This window comes from Dendroctonus ponderosae, unplaced genomic scaffold (genome assembly GCF_020466585.1).
Source record: "Dendroctonus ponderosae isolate FM_Combo_2020 unplaced genomic scaffold, Dpon_F_20191213v2 Dpon_F_20191213_8, whole genome shotgun sequence".
Classification (NCBI taxonomy): domain Eukaryota; kingdom Metazoa; phylum Arthropoda; class Insecta; order Coleoptera; family Curculionidae; genus Dendroctonus; species Dendroctonus ponderosae.
The window spans coordinates 791,589-811,476 of record NW_026019016.1 but is presented as its reverse complement, the minus strand read 5'-3'; the positions used below and the strand labels follow the sequence as shown (position 1 = coordinate 811,476).

The following is a 19,888-nucleotide window of genomic DNA, read 5'->3' as shown; positions in this document are numbered from 1 at the left end:
CCCCCCCCTGAATTTAAAGCTGGATCCGCCCCTGGTTGTGAAGAAAGGAATCCGCCTCAACAATATAGAACTTATCTAGATTGGATTAGTTGATAAAAAGTTTTAAGTAGTCAATTTAGTGAAGATTAATATTGCATTGTGCCTGTTTATTTCCGTTTTACACGCTATTTTTACACGTTTTCGTTGCTTCTTTCAGAAAAATACGTTTCCCAGTTCAGCGATAAATGCGTCGAGGCGAACAAAATGTTGGGGAGTTTTGAGAAAATCGAACGTTATTGTGAGAATATTACAAAGCATTATTTCTCTGATCCGAAATTAATTGAATGGCAGTACCTCGCTTATAATTTGTACTTGCTGAAAAGATTGGGGGAAGTTTTGGAAGCGAATGATGATATTAGGAATACACTAAGTGTGAAAGAAACGCAAGATGCTAGACGTTCAATAGAGGAGGTAGTCACATTGGGGATTCAGACCAAATTAGTGCCAAAGCTGCCTTATAGAATCAACCAAGTCTTTACATGTGCTGACGACAAGTTTTACGAATACAACTTACTCAAGTGCACTGTTTTCGCTTTGTGCGATTTTCTGCATAACGCCAGCCTTCGACCGATAATTCTTCCGGATTCGTTAAAGATCATTTTGACTGGACTCTACCAAATTGGGCATTGCGTGCTCAAGTCGCAGTCCGATTTGGAAGTAAATGACCAATTATACGAGCAGCTCCTATCCGAAAGGAGAACGGCCCTCGCTTTACTAGAGGAATTGGAGAAAACCATTCACCCGTCAATTTATGTGAAGGCAATTATGATGATGCCAGACCGTGGTTGTCCTGTGTGGTTTAACAAAGCTGTATACCAGGTTTTGTCCCGCATAATGAATTCACCGAAAGGAATTGAAAAGATTGCCGTTGCAGTTCTAGACGGAGTGGCGAATGATCAAACAAAAAGTTGGTACGCTTTAGATGTATTGTTTCGACTGATAGAACGCGGTAAGAAGCAAAGTAACTTCCTGGATATGTGCAAGCAGGTTGTTCGACTTGCTCATAAATACTATGATGAGCCCGATTGTTTCATTTATGAACGACTATTCGTCCTGTGCACCAAGAATTTCTTCAAATCCGACGAGAATGGTTTATGTACCGATCTATTCGTCCAAAGCGTCCTGGAGGTGCTGCTTCGCTTCACTCTCAACAACTACCGGCATACAAATAGAGTCATCACTCAGCTTGTAAAAAAGAACATAAGACTGATTCATCAACTCTTCGTGCAGCCCAGTGAATGCCCCAGTTTGCCTGTGATAATGCTGCAGTTTCCTCTGCAGGTGATTTTTAAGATTTTCCTTGCGACAATGGAGAACAATCTTTTCAAAACAACTCACTATGAATGCAAGGCGATTTTGCGGAAATTTATAGCAGACCAGCGGAACGATGATGCCATTTTCGATGCATTTATGTTCGAAATTTATCCAGACCACATAATGCCTTTTACCAACAAAGCAACTTTAAATATCGACGGACAAGATATTGTGGTGAACCCGACTGAACATTCATCTATATCACCAACAGCAGTGAACAGTGAAGGAATTTGCCAGCTGCTTGGCACCAATCCCGATTGGCTTTCAAGATTTTTCAATTACTTATTGAGGTGCCTGGTGCATAGAGAAAAATACTTCCCCAAATGCAACGAAGAACTGTTAACCCTGGAAGAAGAGCTGGCCAACCCCAGCATCGAAAGACAACTGGCCGTTTTTCGGTGTTTAGCTACTCTCGCTGCAGATCAAACGCTTCAAAGCCGCATCGTAGAATCGCCGCAGGAAATAATCAAGTTTATTAAAAAGGTTTTGGAAGATGGAATAGCAGCCAACGCTCACACGACTACGAACTATGAATCGCACGAATTCCAAAGCATTTTCACTGTTGTCATGATTCTGCAGTCTCTGATGAGCAATTGCACCAGAAAAGAGGTTGAAGCTTATCAGGTATTGAATGATCCTTTATGGATGATTCGTGCTGACGGTCACCATGAGGAGCTGCTGGAGATGATTTATAAAGTGTTGGAGTATCTTGACCTAGGAGGAACAACTCGTAAAAACACCGAAAACCTCACGGACGACAGATTGAAATTTGATACCATTTTGAAGCAAATTTACGATCCTTTGTTGCCGGTTAGAGGACATGCTCTTCTCACTCTTAGGAAGCTAGTTGAGAACAGAGAAACTTTGGTTAAAGACCGAAAGCAGGCCATCTTAACAATATTTCGGGTATGGTATAGACAATGTTTTCACTACTTCAAGCAACTAACAACAATTTTATTTTAAAGGAAAATTTAAACAACCAGGATTCGTTTATCTACCTGAACGCCATTGAAGGAGTAGCTGCTCTGTGTAACAGTTTTACTGATACTGTCATCAACACTCTGTGTGAAGAGTTTTCAGAGTCCGCACGAACAGGAGATGATAGGCACGAAGTGCGATTGAAGCTCGGAGAAGTTTTAGTGAGAGTTTCCAAAAATCTAGGTATGTAAATGTTTTCTTGCAACTAGGCCTGCGTATAGATTTATGTTTATCTCTGCAGGGTTTTACAGTTGTATGTACAATTTGCTGTAAATCCTTACTAGTTAAATAAATTCAAATTCAACTCAACTTTTCCGTAGAAAACAAACGCTCTAATGACTCTGATTTTAGGTGAAATGGCACCGAGATACAAAGCAGTGCTTCTGAACGCTTTCCTCGTCGGTACCAAGGATGATGACCCATTGGTTCGAGCCTCTAGTTTGTCGAATTTGGGCGAAATCTGTCGCGTGCTGGGTTTCAAATTGGGATCGATCATTTCCGAGGTAAGATACATTAGCTCCTTTCAATGCTCTGATGATTCCTAAAGTTTCAGTGTTCTTTAAACTAATAATTGTAATTGTTTTCAGATTTTGGTCTGTGTTAACAGCATCATAGCGACGGACAAATCGGCCGAGCCACGTCGGGCAGCTGTTGCTGTATTGAGGCAGCTTTTCCAGGGACTAGCGACCGAAATACTTGTTGAACTGAAAGAGAGTCTTTTGCCCATTTATAAAATGCTTAAAAACATTTATTACAACGACAAAGACGACACCATGAGGTAAGGGAAAAAGCACTTTAATATTTTTTCGGATTTAACAACTTTCTGATTTTTTTTAGGCTGCATGCTCAACTAGCTTTAGAAGAACTAAATGACTGTATAGTAGGATTGACGTTCGCCACACCAGTATTAAGCACGGAGAAGAAAATTGTACTTATGAAATAATAGGATTTTTGTAAATTACATTGCCGTTTTCTCTGGTACCCCGTCCGTCTCCTTGAGTTCCTGTCCTCTGCCTTGAGATAATTTTTATTAGCATCTCTTATAGCCTGGAATTTTTCTGCTTCGGGTACAGAAGAGGTAATTTCTCTCGAAATCTCCAATATTTTACGGTTTAAAATTTCATCCTATTTTTCACAATATTTGTTTTTGGAAAATCAGTGCAAGTTACTTTTTTAAGTGCGAGCTATTTGATTTATATGCGAATTCTTTCAAAATTCAGAACTTAATTTTTTTGAATCTAAACTGCTCAACAAAATTAACGCAAAAATACGCAACCAAATTTGTGCTAACTTTGGAACTGGATAAATTCGTATTGCTTCCAGGGATTTGGATTCTATTTCAAGCGTTATTTAGCCCTATTTGTTTTCTGTTTGTCAATTTTTCAATCGAAATGAAGCAAATTAGGCAAATTTTATACAAGGCAGATATTAAAAATAAAAAATTTTTGATCTCAACACCATATTTCAAAGGTAAATCAAATAGCTCGAAACATCTCACTCGATTTACAGGGTGGTCTCAAAAAATCTACTTATTGATCTTGCAGCGATAGCTTTTCTGCTCTTCTTCAAGCTCATCTTGAGGCTAAAGCTCCACGCTTACTTCGAAAATTTCATGTACAGGGTTGCATAAAAAATGATTCAAACCAGAATTGCCCCAGAAATCTGCGACTCCGGGCAGAATTTCAACTAAAGTGAAATTCACTTTCAAATATTTTGCTAATTCATGCACCCCGGTATATTGATTTTTTTTCTGTTTTCGACTGTGAAGTTGTAGCTTCACCATGAACCCTAAAGTACGAAAATGGGTTCAAGAGGAAAAAAGTATCACTTCAAGACATATATGTATTTTTTGAGACCACTCTGTAAATAAACGACATGAACGAAAAATTAAAAAAACTTCCAGTTATGAGCATCTTAATGCTTGTGGTGTTAGAACACAAAAGAAAGTTTTTTGTCCAACTGTGTACACGAAACTTTCGCAAATTGTATTGTTTCAATTGCCACCCTCTAGAAACTCTCTAAAGCACCATTTTTTTGCAAAATCACGCACTAACTGGAAAAGAATTGCACTAAATAACGCTTCAAACAGAAATAGAATCGATCGCAACGCAAAGAATTTATGCAATTCCAAAGACAGTCCAAATTTATCAGTGTAACCTTAAGTTTTTTGAGCAATTTATTTTAAAACTTTCCTTCTTACGGTCCTCAGATTCTTTTAAGTTCACGCGGATTTAATTCTCTTCGCTTTCGAATTCAAGTTAAAATTTATTTTGAATGTTTCTGAAATTTTCAACATGCAAAAAGCTGTTTTCCAAAAGAAAATCGACCTTGAATCCGCAAAGAAAACATTGATAACATTTGCCTTGAAAAATCGTCTTTTCGACCATCAAACTCAGATGACGTTCAAGATTCTCAACTGATTTCAAGTTTGCAAAATACGATTTTTAGCCCGAACCACTCGTTTATTGTCATATATTAATATAATAACATTTTTTTGTATTAAGCCAAACCATTACATTGTGCGGATCGTTTAAAAAAATGCTGTAATAACGCGACATTCATTAGGTACACACTTAAGTGAGCTAGATATTAATCAGATTCCCATTAGTATTGAATAACTGATTTGAATTTCTGATAGATGGTTTTCTCGTAGACAACAAACATTAACTTATTTGCTTCACATTCTTAGCCATGTCTCTTCAGTTGATTAAAGATGAATTGAAGGTTTTCATAAAAATCGTTTTCAGACTATTCCAGTTGAAATATTTATTCAAATTCGAAATGGAAGGTAATTCTCCCTTTTTCCCTTCTTGGGCGCTTAAAACAAATATTCCATTCCAGACACTAACTACGTTTTATCGCCGATGTTATCCTTCTATGTAGTGGATTATTTCTGCCACTTTACCTTCATCAGGATCTGGAATTTGATGTACGTTTACATCAATGCAGTGATTTGCTGTTTGGAAGTTGCTCTGTTCTTTCGGACCGATATGGTGTTTGGCAAGCATGGTTTCATTCTGGGGTTTCAGTTGCTTGTACGTTCTGAACACTCACCTAAAAACCACTAATTGCTTGTTCTTCAGGGCATTATTGCTTCAATAATCGTCGTGTTGGTAAAACCTCACTTGCTAGAAGCGAATAAGCGCTTCAAAGACTTTCAGTGGACGCTGAAAGACTCAAAACCTGCAGTAAAAGTTACTATTGGCAGACTGGCGCTTTTCCAAAGTCTCATGTTTGAGCTGATCGTAATCGTGTCTTATATAGACTATTTGTTTGTTATCCAGCAAATTAATACTACTAGCATAATGAACTTCGTCCAGGAAATCGATCAGGCAATATTGACGAATTTCGTCTATTTAATCGAGTTAATCGATATCTGGACTATTTGCTACTTTGTTCTGATCCTTCCCCACATCCAGATTTACTTCGCTACTGCTGCCCAAGTGCAGGTTTTCCTGCTGGTTCAGTACGTTAAGGATTTTAACAAAGCGTTGCATCAGAATCCCAATGAACGAAACGGAGATCGACAAACTGCTGATTGTTTGAAACGCATTGTTTCAAGATACTGCGAAATTAAACAGTAAGTGCGTGATTTTTTAAACTTTTCGATAACTTCACGTTTTTTTAGAGTATTTTTGGACAAGAAGACCATATTTAGGTCTGCCGGGATCAACTGTATTGTTCCCACAGCTTTGCTAAGTATCTACGTGATTTATGCAACTGTAGAAGTGAAGTACCCACCTACTATAGAAAACAGCGAGGATGATGGAATTTTTTTTAGGGTAGAATCAGTTTTATGACTGCGATAATGCATTTTTTGGTTTGCTTCTGTGTGCTGATTTTTGCGATCATTGCCGGACAAGGATTTGAAGACGAGGTAATTTTCTTCAATTATTTATTTAATGGATAGGCAGGGTAATAATGGAAATTCCTCGCTTTTATCCTTTCTTCATAGCAATCTCAATTAAAAAAAAATGTTTTCTTGCTTTCGAGTTTTCAGTAATGAAAACGTATATTTTTTGAGAAAATCGCATTTTTTTCAGTGGAAATATTTCTATGAGTCTCTATGCGACTTGCCGTGGTATCGCATGAATTTAGCGAATCAAAAAATGTACTTAATGCTGCTGATTGGGGCAAACCACGAAGTTCAATTGAACATTTTGCCTAGCGTGGCAATCAACTTTAGCTTATGCATTAAGGTAAACTAAACTTTTCCGGTACTTCTTCAAAAAATTATTTCTGCTACTTTAGGTGTGGAGAATTTTATATAGCAGCTCAAATATGATCTACAATGTCCATTTGAAGTCCACGTAAACTCAACTGAATAAATGCGTGTTCTTTAAGGGAGTTTTGATCAGATTTTTAGCCCCTAGGTGGTGATAAGTTGAGGGAATTGGCACTAAGGTCGTAAGCACTAAAACTCACTGAATAGCAACTTGTGTATATTTACGTTATTCTACATTGATCGAAGAGAAAATATTGCCTCATGTAAGTAAAACCTTACTTCTAGAGTTGTTTGATTATTTAATACTGAATTAGATTGTTTTTGCTCAGAAGAATAAATTTAAAAACTGGCGCCTTTCGTCCAAAGTAACAACACATTTTCGTCAAATAAAATAATCACAGTCCAAATTTTCCTCAATTCTTCCCGATTACTCTTCAGAGCTTAAGGAGGAAAGACGCCAGTTGCAAGATACAACAACTTTATAAAGCCGAAACTTTTTATAACATTTTGATGGTAAGTACCTTATACTTATTTACAATTATGGAAATATCTTTTGATTTAATTAATTTGCACGATTCAAGATTGTTTTCATTGCATAAGATTTAGAATGTAGAAATAGTATTTACATTATACGAGCTCCGTTTTTTCAAAGGCGCGTTTGCTTTGATTATTTCTCTTTATGAAAGCAAATTTTTAAATTAATATTGTAAATTTGAGCATTTGTGTTCAAGAACAGAAAATCAAGCCCTCGTTCACAAACACTTTGTTGGAAAATCGATTGATTTTAGAACATGAGTGAAAATGGGCATCTACGTGTGATGGATTTGTTAATAGTTTGAAACATTTTAAACATGCGGTTTCTTCTCCAATTTTAAAAGATTTGATATGTTTACTTATCAATAAAAATTGCTTACCGAACCGGACTTTGCTGATAACATGCACTAAATATCTGAATCTCTTTGAAAATTTTAGTCAAGTATTTTAATGCATATTTTCGACTAGCATCCATAATTTACAATGTGCTTAAGCACCGAGCATTCTCTTCACAGTATATCCAGGAATAGAGTAAAAAAACAACAATATAATTATTGCCACGAATATTATGATGAGCAGTTTCAAAATCGTCCATTTGTAGTTGTGCCAGAGAATGTATCGAATGGATTTAATCGGGTTCATGAACCACATGAAAGACGAATCAGGTCGGCTGAAATAACCATGAACAGTTAGGGAAAAACACGGTATTATATAAACCGTACTTTGGTTTTTCCAAAGGATCAGGCTCGTTTCTTCCCAGTCCCACCGGCACTTTATCAGCTTCTTCTTTGGTCAAAAGGTGAATTTCCGCTTCAACTTTTCCAGTCAGTTCCATTTCTTCGTTGTCTTTTTTCACGTAGAATGGCCACCAACCTAAAATCGCGCGTTATAAGCGGGTTTATGACTCATTTTTTACATTCAAGTGCCTTTGACTCGTTTCTGTTTAAAAATGTTCACGGTAGGAACAGATTCATCCGGTTTCAACATGTCCAAAGTGCAGAGTTTGGACGATTTGGCTCCACGTGGAAAACGGTTAAGGTCTAAAGTAATTGCTCCTAAAAATGCAAAAAATTACAGCTCGTATCTCTTACACGATTTGGATCGATGTATCAGCAAGAGCCTTTTTTTATTGCTAACGGGTTACCATTTATTATAAAAAAAATAATTTTTTGTGCATCGATCCAAATCCCGTTAGAAAATCAAGCAATAACATAAAAAAGATCGGGATTTGGATCGGTGTTAAAATAAAGGTCTGGTTTTTTAAATTGCCGACGTTTCGCCTTTTATTTGGGTCTGCGGACGCCCATTCTGCCATTGAGAATAATTTAGCTCTAGATTATAAATATTTTTAAGTACCTAAAAAGTCGTCAGCTGAAAAATGATCGGCATCCCAAACTTGCAATTCCAGTCTGGCAGGGATTTTGCATTCGGTTTCGTCCCAGGAAAACATGGATTCCTTTCTGGATATCACAATGCGCTGTTCAGCCACCAAATAATCAAACGGGAATATTAATCTCCAGTTGAAGTTGCCTTCGCCAGTTAAAGATCGGTAGTGAATATCCGTGCACTGGCAATCTTCTGGGCCTTTCAGCCATCTGCAATTTCCCGATATGTATCCAACCACTCTGGAAATAGCATGTTCTAACCCTTTAACATAAATATCCGACATCTTTTCCCCGGTGAAAAACGCATCATCTTCCAGCATCACTTCGTCCGTATTCCAGATGATCACTCTCAGTTCATAGCTTTTGGGTTTTCTAGGTGATATGTCCAAGGGTGGACCGGGCAAGGGCATGTCCATTGGGAACATATCGACCCACATTTCCAGTTTTCCTTCAAATTATCAGTTTACTTTAAGGGGACTTTTCCGGGTCGTTTGCCCACCTTGTTCAATGCCAGGCTTTTCCGGGTTATAAAGCGCTCTGGTTTCCACATGCTCCGGAATCAGATGGCAGCCCACTTTTGGAACTTCGTTCCACCTGAGGAAGACTTTCAGTGTCGCATTGGTGTTTAGTGGTGCAATCCTCCTACCTGTTTAGCACAGCCAACGCCATATGCTCTTCGTATTCCTTAAACTTGTGAAACTCGAACTGTTCATTGAATACCGAAAATATTTGGTTGGCAACTTTGACTTGCCCGTCCCCATACACTGGAGGGTCCAGTCGCGAATCCTTACACAACCGTCCGAGGATTTGGGTCGGTTTCATTGCATCCCTCCAAGCATTGTATCCGTGCCTAAAAATGTAAAAAGTTTCCCGCTGAAGACGCATTTACTTCACCTACTCTTCATATTTCTCTGGAATCCCGCAGGTTGCGCGATGTTTGCTATAAAATCGATTTTCCAAGTCAATTTTCGTCTCTCCCACCATATCGTCAGAGCCCACCAAGTCCCAGTCGAAAATCTGCACCGTCAAAAGTGAGTCCTGCGGGAATGTGGCCTCTATTTCGAAACACCTGAAAATTCTCGATGGTTTCTGAAGCAAAACGTGCGAAAATCCCTACTTTCCAAACACCGGATTCAGTTGCTTGGAGATGTAGTTTTCCTTGTCGCTGATCCGCTTGGAGCCCAGCTGCAGAACCACATAAGGATCGGCTTTTCCATTCAAGTCCATTGGATGAAGATCGTTGGCTTTCACTATGTAAACTCGCACCAGGACCCTGATGGGGTCATTGGAAGGGATTCCTTGAAAGTAACCGAACTGGGGGTCGAAGCCCATTATTGTTTTCTCTTCTACGTCCCTAGGCAGTGGCCATTTATACACTTTTATTGCCCCCTAGGGAGTAACCAGGGTAGGGATGAGAATTGCACCACTTTAAGGCTGAAAAGTGTCTACCTTAAAATACCCAACAACCCGATTTTCATCCTCGGACTCTTCCCCAGTTTTTTTGCCGCGGTACAGCTCGAAAGTATGCAGCCATTCTTTGAACTCGGAAAACTCAGGACGTGCCTCCAACTCCGTAGGAAAGACCTAAAGATGGAGAAAAAAGTTGATTAAACTGAACCCCAGCTGAAATGTTGGAAATAATTGCAACTTTTCAAAATATACAGAGCGAACATTTTCCTCCAGCTGAAAACTGGGCCCCATTTGCTGAAGTCGACATACTTTGCATAGCACAGGCTTGGATTTGCTGCTTTTCCTCACACTTTTCGGGCTAATTCGAGCAGTCAATCTCGAGGCATTTGCTGCTGTTTTAAAGCCGAATCGCTTTTTGTATTCCTGGCCCGGACTTTTGTCTGAACTGTATCCTGATGGAGTGTTGCTGTCGTCCTCTGCGTAATAGACTTGAAGATTTCCATTTTGCCTAGTAGAAAAAAAACCATTAAAGGCGGGTTTTTCGGGTTTCAGCGTTAAAGTCCTCACGTGGATATTTTTTTGGCTTCTTTGGATTCGTGGATCATCCGCTCGACGGACGCGAAATACTTCGTCCACCAATCCTTGCTTCCTTCCTCATCATCAAGCTCTTCATCAACGCTCTGCTTTCGTTTCTTCCCACTGCCGCGCTTGGTCTTCTTTGCGGATTCTTGGGTGCCGTATCCTGCAAGGTATTCAGGAATTTCCGGAACAATTCAGTTTCAAGAGGTTACCGAAGGAAATGGTGATGTCCCTTGGAAGAAGCGGGCTCTTTTCCTTATCGTCCACGGTTCCGCCGGAAACCACTGAAGGTGATTGGTTGCCTGCAACCAAAATCCCATCAACCGTTCTCAGTTGGTTTAAGGACCTTTTCCTGTCCTCAGCTTCCCTTTCCTTTTTCGTTAAGGGCGTGTACATGTACTTGTGGATGGAGTTAATGATGTGAGTTCCAACCAAAGTGTACCTAAAATTACCAGTTCTTGCAAGTGACTGGACGGTTTCGTCCTGCGCTCACCTGCCGAAGCTGCGACAATCCACTGCCCGTATGGTTAAGGGTGGCCGATATAATTCCTGCTCTGGAAGATCCAGTTCCAGGAATTTCACAGGGGTGGAAAAGTTGGGGTTTTTCCTAAAACCCGCCGAAATGCTCCTGAAGATATCGGCTCTTAAACAGCTAAACTCACTTGGAATTTGATATGATGCTGGAGTAGAGAATGTGTCCAGCACATTCGATGTCCACCCTGGGTTTATCCACAGTCAGCAAGTGGATTCGCTTCAAATCTCTGAGCCCCCAAAAAAGCACCTCTATCCTATAACGCGCCAAAGTCGGCCGGATTCCTCTGGGCACCGGCAGCAGAGGCCCCAAGTCTTTGGTATCAGTATCCTGAGGTTAAACCTCACATAAAAAAGCTGAATTTTCAGCCGTATCACCTACCTTATAGATGGGAATGTCTTTGGCTTGCGGCAATAGAGGCAAGGCTTCATCAGTTCCACTGGGAATTTCTAGCAGCTCGAAAGCGGCCAGAAGCTCACCAGCATGATCTGGTCCTCTGGTTATGGTAAACCATTCCAGGGATGGAGGAAAGGTTGGCTTTTTGTATTGTTCATCTCGCAGCTTAACGTGGGGCTTTGCTATCGCTCTTCCGATGAATTCCGATTTCCCCACTTTGTCCTGATCGAATATTTCGATGATTATTGAGGGTGGGTCTGTTTTGATTTCTTCTGAAGAACCTAGAAGAAAACGAAGAAACGCACTCATTATTTCTGAGGATTGATTGATGGTGTAAGTCGCGGTGAAAATACCCTACCTATTTAATGTTGCTTACCGAATAGGAGAATTTCGTCAAAAATCAGCAACTCGTCCCAAGTAGGACTTAAAGTCTCATCGATAACTTGCGTGGTCCGACAGAATTCCCCTGCAATAACGCGGGCAAATGGATCAGATAGTCCCGAGGCGTCGCTCCCTATAAGGGATCTTGCTTGGTAAACGTGAGCCCTGAGTTGAAACGTCTGCAAACTAAATATTCAGCCGATAACTTCAGCATTTTCGAAAACTTACGTGTTTTTCCACATAGTGTATAACTGATGGCGGAAGCGCTCGCGGTCTTTCAACGTTTCGGAGTTCTTGAGATACTTCGTACCCTTTGGGTATACCAGCGATAAAATGCTTCTTATGCTTTAACATACCCAGCCAAAAGTATATTTGCATTCTAGCTGGGATCGTCCATCCACTCGGTCCACTCGATTTTTTACCTGGAAGCTAAATATTCTATTGATCGGTCGGCTCTAATGTAGACTTTTCCTGGATGATATTTTATCCCGGACGTTTACATCAGGCCATCCTGAATTCTTTTGCCACTAAACAACCTGAAAGAATGCTTCATGTGGCTTTAACCGCATTAAGATGCCAGTTCTGGAAAATTGCTTTTTCCCGACGGCCTAAAAACCCAAAAAAACTAACCAGTTTCAAGCAATGACCGGGAAACTCTTTTCGACCAAGCAATGATCGTCAATGTTTTAAATGAACACACTGAAGAATTTACCGAAAATAAGCTACTCCTTTGTAAATTTGGCAAAAAATCGCCTTGATAAGAAAACTGAAAATAATCGCCTGGTGGGAGTTGAGACGAAAAACTCGTTAATTGCCAAACGCAAAATAATTCGTAGAATAAAACGAAGTTCGACACAATTAGGACGCTAGAATGAGTAAAACGTAATTTAATAGTCGAGGTTAACAAGAATTCTCATTAAGGTAATGAATTCTGTGCCTCCGACGGGCCTGCTGGCGATATTAGAACGGAATTTTTAAGGCAAAATAATCCCGGCTGCCTTGCGAAAAAGAAAAAAATACCAACGGCTCACTTAAGGCTCCCAGTAAGAGTATGATTCACCTTCACTAATCCTCTGCCCCGATTAATTAAATCCTTAATATTCACACAAGGTCTGATGAGTGGAACAAGGAACGGAAACGAATTCCCACAACTGACAGAGAAAAGTAGCGTTTGGGTGGGTTGAGGGCGGAGCCCATGTGCAGGTAGGCGCGCTCTTTTTTGCACACACGTTTCTCGCTCCGCCTTTTTCATTCCATTACCTTTAAAAAGATGCTTCTGACTCTTCCGCAATATTTTCCACTTTCCTCGTCCACTATTGAGTAGACGATGTCCCTAGCTGGTATTCTTTGGTAAGCCTGTCGCTTTCCGCCGCAAATTATCCACAAAAACACATCAGGAAGTGAATGTTGAGGCTGAAATCAAGCCGCAGATAAACGCGAGATTAAATCGCTATGAAAGGTCTACTTACATCTTCAGTGAGGAATCTGAGTTTTGTTAAGTAGGATTGCGCGGTTTTGTAGCGATCTTTGAAGGAATTTTTTGTCACTAGCGCTTTTAGGTTTCTTGCGGCATTTCCAATGTGTTCCTTAAAGGAAAAATTGTTATTTTCGGTATGTTTTGTGTGGTTTTTGCCGATGATTTCTTTCTTATTATAGGCCCAAAAACGGTCGAGAAAAAAGAAACCAACTTCTAAAAATACACAATAAAATGCCTCGGAGGGCATGAAATTATTTCCCGTTCCAGCATTATTTAAAAGAAAACTTTTAAATTGGCCCCGTTTTTACTTGAAAAGGCAATTAAACGGGCCATTGTTCAGCATTCACGTTGCTTTAGAATTCCGTTGGACGTTTTCAGCGAGATCGTGCTTATCGGGTTTCAAGGAAACATTAAAATAATTCCTGCAGTTTCCATGTGCATGGGGTGGAATATTTTTGCGCCACTTTTGCATATTGACTCACTATTTCCCGTTGGCATAGTTTCAATCGTTCTTTGTCCAGCTTGGTCTTCTCAGTTCCAGGGCCGGTGGTGGAGGATTTCGAAATCGTGATGTATTTCGCACAAGATGTCGACAAATCGTCTAACACTTGCTTCAGTTTGGATTCTGCTTCTGGATCGTCGGTTTCGGCGGCTGTATTCACTTCGTCTAAACCATCCTCCTAAGCGTCGAAAGGAAATGAGTTAGAGAATTTGCGAAAAATTGGTTATTTACCAATTTTTCAGCAACTTTGCCAATGATGTTCGCATTGTACAATCTTCGGCGATAGTCAGGCCAAACTGAGCGTATGTGCATGCAAGGTTTGTTGTCCCAGTAAGGCAAAAAATAGTAAATTTTATCGTGGGTCATCGGTTTGCTTGGGCTTGTGGTACTTTGCCAACAAGCTGTGTCTGAAGAAACTATTTCTGAAAAAAAATGCTTTCGTTACGAAAATTGTAATTTTTTTCCTGTTAAAACTGCAACTCTTCTATGTTTAGCCCAATGTTAATTAGATTTTAAACTCGCAAACAACTTTGGACGAATTGGACAAGCGGCCCTCGTTAATCTCCCTTTTCGACGACAAATCATCAGCAAAACTCATTACCAGTAGTGTTTCACAAATTCAGCTGCAAAATGTTTCTGTAATTCCATTCGAAAAGGGCCAAAGCACCAATCAATACTGTCTGAACGCGCTGATTATTCCCAGTTACGTTCCACAGACCCATTCATTGGTAAGCACACAAGAGTATCTTACCTAATTCATCGCTGTCTGAATCGTAATGTTCTTTTGTCGACGTGTTGTGTCCATCAATAGCGTTTCCAGCATTCCCGATACTGACTTCAAAGTAAACGGGTTTGTCTCCTAATTTTTTGTCAATCATCGATGCATCCAGAATGGTGGTGAACAGGAAGAATTCTTCATTTTTTGCGTATGATTCTTCATTTATCGGTGTGGTCGGTTCTAATTCAACTGCGGCTGGCGATAGGTCGATGTTGTCGGTTATTTCTGTTCGGATGGAGATCAGCAGTCTGGCACGATACGAAACTCCTGATTGGGGACAAATTCAAAAAAATTACTATCTTCAGTCTGTTGAAGAATAAATTAATCCATCCGAGTATTTTTTCATCGACAATGATCGAAACTTTAGCAATAAACCTTCCAGTTTCACGAAAACTTTTGGCTGTTCTTAACTAGTGTTAATGTTTCCATTCATCGTTTAGAGCGCAAATTAATTCTTTATCTCGGGTGGATGCTGAATGTTTTACGATGGTTTCGCCGAGTTAATGAAAAGCTCTATGAATTTGAGGCGAAAAGCGAAAAGGGGACTTTTGCTTGTATCGGCATTAAATTTTCGCAGAATTATTTTTTTGGTTCAGTCAGTCTTGTTTAAGAACTTCCGTGGTTTAACCTTATTTGGAAAAATTTCAAAATTGTAGGTATGACGACGTTCTCAGCAACATTTTGCAACTCTGAACGTAAATTCGGCTTCTTGGGAGAAATTCGGAATAAAATGAGCATGGGGCTCATTTGATCGATTGACGGTTTTCCGCAAAAAAATTGGTGCTTTTCCTTACCTTCGCCCAATCCAGTGTTAAGGCTCGAATGTTCGTCGATAATGCTGTAGTCCCGGGTCGATCCATACAGATGAATAAAACTGGGCCCAAAAGTGGGCATAAAGCCTAAAATTGCATGAAAAACTGTTTAGAATGGAATGTTTTGTTGCTCTTACGTTTTCCAATTTGCACTTTTACTTTCGACCTTTAAATACAAATCAGTTAATTAAAGCAACGCCAATAAAGTATCAGGAAAGGGGGACATTTTTTAATTTTTTTTAAACATTTTTGAGTTTTGTGTTGTTTACAACCACTCAACATTCACGTTATTACTGCAAGTGTTTACTCTTTAGCTTTTATAGCAATTTTGTTCCCAATTTTTACGAAAATCCCCTCTGATTCCTAGCCCGGATATGAACAAACTTGAGCACTTAATCTCGTAAGTTTTAACCGCAATTAGAGGATGGCGATTTTATCCCAACTTCCACAGCAGCTTTCCATTTATAAGTTTTTATTACAGAAAGCTACCTGATCTCACCCTTCTCGCCATCATTCGAGATGGTCTTCAGATCCACGAAATGCGTGCCAATAACTCGGGGTTTGACCGGATCGTCGTCCCGAAGCTGAATTTTGATCCTCTGACACAGTGGAGGAAACATCTCCGTAAATACGAGCTGCTCGTTCCAAACCGGTGCGTAGTTATGTTTTTTCACTGTGGTTTTACCCTGGAAATTACAATTTTCAATTAAACTGCCCAACAAAGTGAACGCTACAAAGCAAAATTTTCCCTGAATTTCTAACTGGATTAATTCTGATTGCTTAGAGCGATTTGGTTTCTGCTTGAAGCGTTTGTGAGCCCCATTTGTTTTTTTACAAAAAATGTTTTCTTGGTCTTAAAACATCACATTTTTGGTTCCGCAGCGATATATTTCTACTAAGAGCCAAGAGAATGTGGAACTTTCACTAATTGTGCAAAGTTTCATTTGCTCCTGTAGGTATTTTGGAAAGACTAGAAACAACTAGTAAAAAATCGTCTCACCGTTAATCCGGCAAAAGAAACCTGAACAAAAGGGTCGACTAAGTCATTGAGCTCGCCTGTAAAGGCTTTTTTCACATTTGCCATTAGCGAAGAGTTCATTTTCGGCAATCCATCAGCTCGGTAGATTTTGACCACGAAATGCGCTCTTTGTCGATCAGTCGGCACTCCGTCGGGCAACAAAAGGTTCCTGCAACAGCAGTTTTAGATCGCGAAAATTGCACTCTTGCAGGCTGTAAACCTACGCTTCGATATCGTCTTCATCCCTTTCGCTCTTCGACGGCACCTTAACTGTATCCCCTTTTCCTATCACACTGATATCACATTTTAAATAACCCTTTGGGCCTCCGGCTATATCATCAGGGTCGGTCAACAGGGCCCATTTGTGATAGAATTGGTGATCTGGAAACGCTCGCTAGTTAGAACTAGGAAAATAATGGCCAGTACTAATGCCGGCAGATTAAATTAAAAAAAAACATTGTTTTATTGCCGGATGTTGGTCCTTTAGGAAATGAGTTGGAAAAGTGAGTGTGCCCCTGGTCGATGCGTCTTTTAACATCAAAACGTCCATTTCTTATATAATTTTCACGTCGATTTATCCAAACTATTCAGCCCCGATATGAGGGCATGGAGTTGGAAACTTGCCTCCAAAGTGTATTTAAAGAAACTGTGTGTATGTAAATCAGTTGGACGCTAAATTTGAAAGCAAAACTATGCCTATTATTACAGCACAGAGTTTCCAAAGTGAAACTAATGCAATTGCTTCGGGCCAAATATACTCAAACACCGAAGCTAATTTATTTTTATTTCAAACGCTTTCAAAAGAGTTCAAAATTCGTGTCCTCTTGGATAAAATACCGCAAAAAACTGTATTGTCCGCAGATGCATGTGTGGACTAATTGCAAGCAACTTAAAATCATGCGAACAAAGAAACGAGTCTAAAAAACAAGTGTGTACCTGGCTGAGCCCAAACTGTGGCCACATCCAGTTTAAAGCTTCCCAGCATTTTGTTGCCGCGCAAAAAGTTGCGTGACTGCAACACCTAAAAATTTACAAAAAAATCAATTAGACAAATAAAAATAAAGTAATAATTTGCATTAAAATGTGAATTTGTACAGCAGTCTTGTATGCGTTTAACGGACGCATGCACGCTATAAGCAAGCAGTTGCAGGACCGGTTTAGGACTGAAACTTGGCCCCAAACGGTTTGCAACTGCGCCAGAAATTTTTACTTTTACCTACTGTACCATTGGTTAATTTGCATTCATTTCTTGTTATTCTATCGGGAAAAATCGACATTTCCAAAACGTGTTTCAATCCTTGATACACTAAAAGCTTCAGTGTGTGGAAATCGATAAAAAGTCCCGCTTTAAATTGCGTGAAATTGACGAGTGTGCTTGAAATACGAAATTAAAATAACGGAAATTCGAAAGTTGGATTTTAATATTCAAACACACAAAATATATGGGAAGAATGCGATAACATTTCTGGATGAAATGGACAATTTAAGTAATAAAACATAAAGTTTTGTACGCAAGCTTTCAATTCAATTTTCGGATATTTTTAAGCAAAATTTTAGTCTCAATTTGGTTTCTTTAATTTTCTTTGATGTACCAGATTTGTTTGAATTTTGCCTAAAAACAAATACACTAAACTATGATTTTAATTAAAAAGTCTCCTATACGATCGAAGAACAGCAACTCTCTAGGGAATATTGAACTATTTCTAATCTAGATTGTAGCTTTTAGTGAATATCTTATTCAGTTTCGGTCGCTTTCCCCATTAATAAGCGATGCAAGCGACTAAAACTCGTCCCACACGTCCCTGTTAGCTTCTGCCTGGATCGATAGAGAAACACCTGTTGAAAATCGCACTTTGGACGCTTTCGATAAAGCAACATTCTCCAGGAATTCTCGCAATTTTCTCTATTTCTTGTTGCAGCCAGAGAAGCTTTTGGCTTTAGAGCACTGCCCATTTTTCGCTAAAAGTCCCGACTTTACAATGCGGAATTTTAATCAACTTTTTTAGCAGCTTCCACAGCTTAAAACTAACTAAAGGCAAAAATGTTGCAGACAACTTACCGATAGTTGAATGATTTTGTCAAACAGCATAATGGGAGGCATGTGGAAGTCGAAGACAAAGTACTGAAACAAATAATTTTATGGAAATTTGCGCCTTAAATCACCCGCATGGTTAACGGGTAACAATTTTTCGATGCCAATCTTTGGATAATTGATAGTCCATAAAACCACTCCTAATTAACGATGGATCGATCTAATTTCAAAAGCTCGCTAGTGCTAATTATTTCTGCAGAATATTCATGCTGACGGCTAGAATTGCCTCAAATATGATCCTTTCCTCAAATATTGCCCTAATTTTGTCCCAAAAATCCCGGGATATTGATATGGAAAAATCTAAATGGAAGCGTTGGTATTACCTCATTATAATATGGGCAATTTGTGCTCTCTTTTACACTGGTGTATTTTCGCTGCTCGCCAATTTGAATGCAAACCACTGGATCCATGTTAAGGCCTGCCAGTTGACGAGCCTCAATTATAGTCAAGCACACTTGAAAGTCTTGAGCCTTTAGAGCGGGGTCAGAAACGGTTTGACTGTTTTTCAGCTCTTTTAGTCTGAAAGACCCAAGGTGGAATAAGTGCATTGTAAAAATAATTTTCCTCTTACTTAGTTGCTCGTTTTTTTTCTGTGGTTGTTAACTGATAGTCTCCATTGGAATCAATGGAAGTGTCGCTTCCAGCCCGGGAGATTGGAGCAGAATCCAGCTCAGAATTCCGTGAGCTTCTGCCCGACTCGGAACCTCTGATGAGGTGCGTCAGCTCATCTTCCGTGTCGCTATCTTTCGGCGGTCGTTGCTTGCCAAATTTAATCAGGCTCTGCTGGATGGAATGGAATGGTTTGGTCGACCAGAGCAATTTTTTTGTCTTGTATCTTACCCGCACACTTCTGAGCGTCGACCTTTTCCGGTCACTAACGCTTTTGTCCGGCGTGCTGATCCCTCTTCTAAAAGGCTTCTTCTTGCTGGGCTCCAGTGCCGTTTGCTCAGTGAGAAGATTCTTCTCTATATTGGCGATATTTTGCTCAATATCAAACAGCATCTGTTGGTCATCGTCCAGCATGTGATCCAATGAAGGGCTGCCAGTGAAAGATGCAAGCGACGCATCAGGGAGCGAGTAGAGCACAGAAAATTCCACAGTTCCCTGAAAGAAACACTGCTGTTTAATGGGCATTTCATATAGGAAATTGCGAGTATAAATCTAACTTTAAGGCCCTGTGTGGCGGTGTATTCCCAAATGCACTGGCCTTGCATAATTCGGACTCTATATGCAATTTCGTATTCCCTGCATGAATATCATCCTTGGGTTCTATCAGGTATTTCGGCCAAGGGCGGATCGAAACTTCGAAAAAAGCAGCGTCATGTTCAAGTGGATTTTGCGACTCAAAGAAAACCACGCAAATCTAAAACTTCTTGAATTCAAGCATTTTTTGAGAAAACTGCCAACATTTTCTTATCGATGGTTCACTTTCTAAA

General features: G+C 39.7%; 2 protein-coding genes across 2 annotated transcripts in view; one reads left to right on the top strand and one right to left on the bottom strand.

The window, feature by feature from the left end:
• Nucleotides 1–3,292, top strand: part of LOC109544892 (transport and Golgi organization protein 6 homolog) — a 5,470-nt gene extending 2,178 nt beyond the window's left edge. Inside the window, exons 2-6 of the mRNA XM_019915311.2 lie at nucleotides 197–2,259; nucleotides 2,319–2,514; nucleotides 2,683–2,834; nucleotides 2,919–3,109; nucleotides 3,169–3,292. Of these exons, the coding sequence (XP_019770870.2) occupies nucleotides 197–2,259; nucleotides 2,319–2,514; nucleotides 2,683–2,834; nucleotides 2,919–3,109; nucleotides 3,169–3,274 (2,708 nt within the window). The 3' untranslated portion in view covers nucleotides 3,275–3,292. The remainder of the gene's footprint in view (nucleotides 1–196; nucleotides 2,260–2,318; nucleotides 2,515–2,682; nucleotides 2,835–2,918; nucleotides 3,110–3,168) is intronic.
• Nucleotides 3,293–6,756: 3,464 nt separating this feature from the next.
• The window catches only part of LOC109544897 (otoferlin), a 16,639-nt gene continuing 3,507 nt past the window's right edge, over nucleotides 6,757–19,888 (bottom strand). The window contains exons 4-35 of the mRNA XM_019915318.2: nucleotides 19,293–19,556; nucleotides 19,024–19,232; nucleotides 18,776–18,971; nucleotides 18,420–18,482; nucleotides 17,297–17,381; nucleotides 16,585–16,741; nucleotides 16,343–16,529; nucleotides 15,842–16,028; nucleotides 15,325–15,429; nucleotides 14,504–14,797; nucleotides 13,984–14,174; nucleotides 13,733–13,930; nucleotides 13,243–13,359; nucleotides 13,034–13,186; nucleotides 12,002–12,202; nucleotides 11,769–11,952; nucleotides 11,378–11,673; nucleotides 11,127–11,326; nucleotides 10,958–11,071; nucleotides 10,677–10,906; nucleotides 10,453–10,627; nucleotides 10,195–10,393; nucleotides 9,925–10,059; nucleotides 9,593–9,864; nucleotides 9,374–9,544; nucleotides 9,122–9,325; nucleotides 8,975–9,069; nucleotides 8,737–8,923; nucleotides 8,447–8,685; nucleotides 8,017–8,145; nucleotides 7,813–7,963; nucleotides 6,757–7,760 (exon numbers count right to left, since the gene is read on the bottom strand). Coding sequence (XP_019770877.2) covers nucleotides 7,580–7,760; nucleotides 7,813–7,963; nucleotides 8,017–8,145; nucleotides 8,447–8,685; nucleotides 8,737–8,923; nucleotides 8,975–9,069; nucleotides 9,122–9,325; nucleotides 9,374–9,544; nucleotides 9,593–9,864; nucleotides 9,925–10,059; nucleotides 10,195–10,393; nucleotides 10,453–10,627; nucleotides 10,677–10,906; nucleotides 10,958–11,071; nucleotides 11,127–11,326; nucleotides 11,378–11,673; nucleotides 11,769–11,952; nucleotides 12,002–12,202; nucleotides 13,034–13,186; nucleotides 13,243–13,359; nucleotides 13,733–13,930; nucleotides 13,984–14,174; nucleotides 14,504–14,797; nucleotides 15,325–15,429; nucleotides 15,842–16,028; nucleotides 16,343–16,529; nucleotides 16,585–16,741; nucleotides 17,297–17,381; nucleotides 18,420–18,482; nucleotides 18,776–18,971; nucleotides 19,024–19,232; nucleotides 19,293–19,556 — 5,769 coding nt within the window. The 3' untranslated portion in view covers nucleotides 6,757–7,579. The remainder of the gene's footprint in view (nucleotides 7,761–7,812; nucleotides 7,964–8,016; nucleotides 8,146–8,446; nucleotides 8,686–8,736; nucleotides 8,924–8,974; nucleotides 9,070–9,121; nucleotides 9,326–9,373; nucleotides 9,545–9,592; nucleotides 9,865–9,924; nucleotides 10,060–10,194; nucleotides 10,394–10,452; nucleotides 10,628–10,676; nucleotides 10,907–10,957; nucleotides 11,072–11,126; nucleotides 11,327–11,377; nucleotides 11,674–11,768; nucleotides 11,953–12,001; nucleotides 12,203–13,033; nucleotides 13,187–13,242; nucleotides 13,360–13,732; nucleotides 13,931–13,983; nucleotides 14,175–14,503; nucleotides 14,798–15,324; nucleotides 15,430–15,841; nucleotides 16,029–16,342; nucleotides 16,530–16,584; nucleotides 16,742–17,296; nucleotides 17,382–18,419; nucleotides 18,483–18,775; nucleotides 18,972–19,023; nucleotides 19,233–19,292; nucleotides 19,557–19,888) is intronic.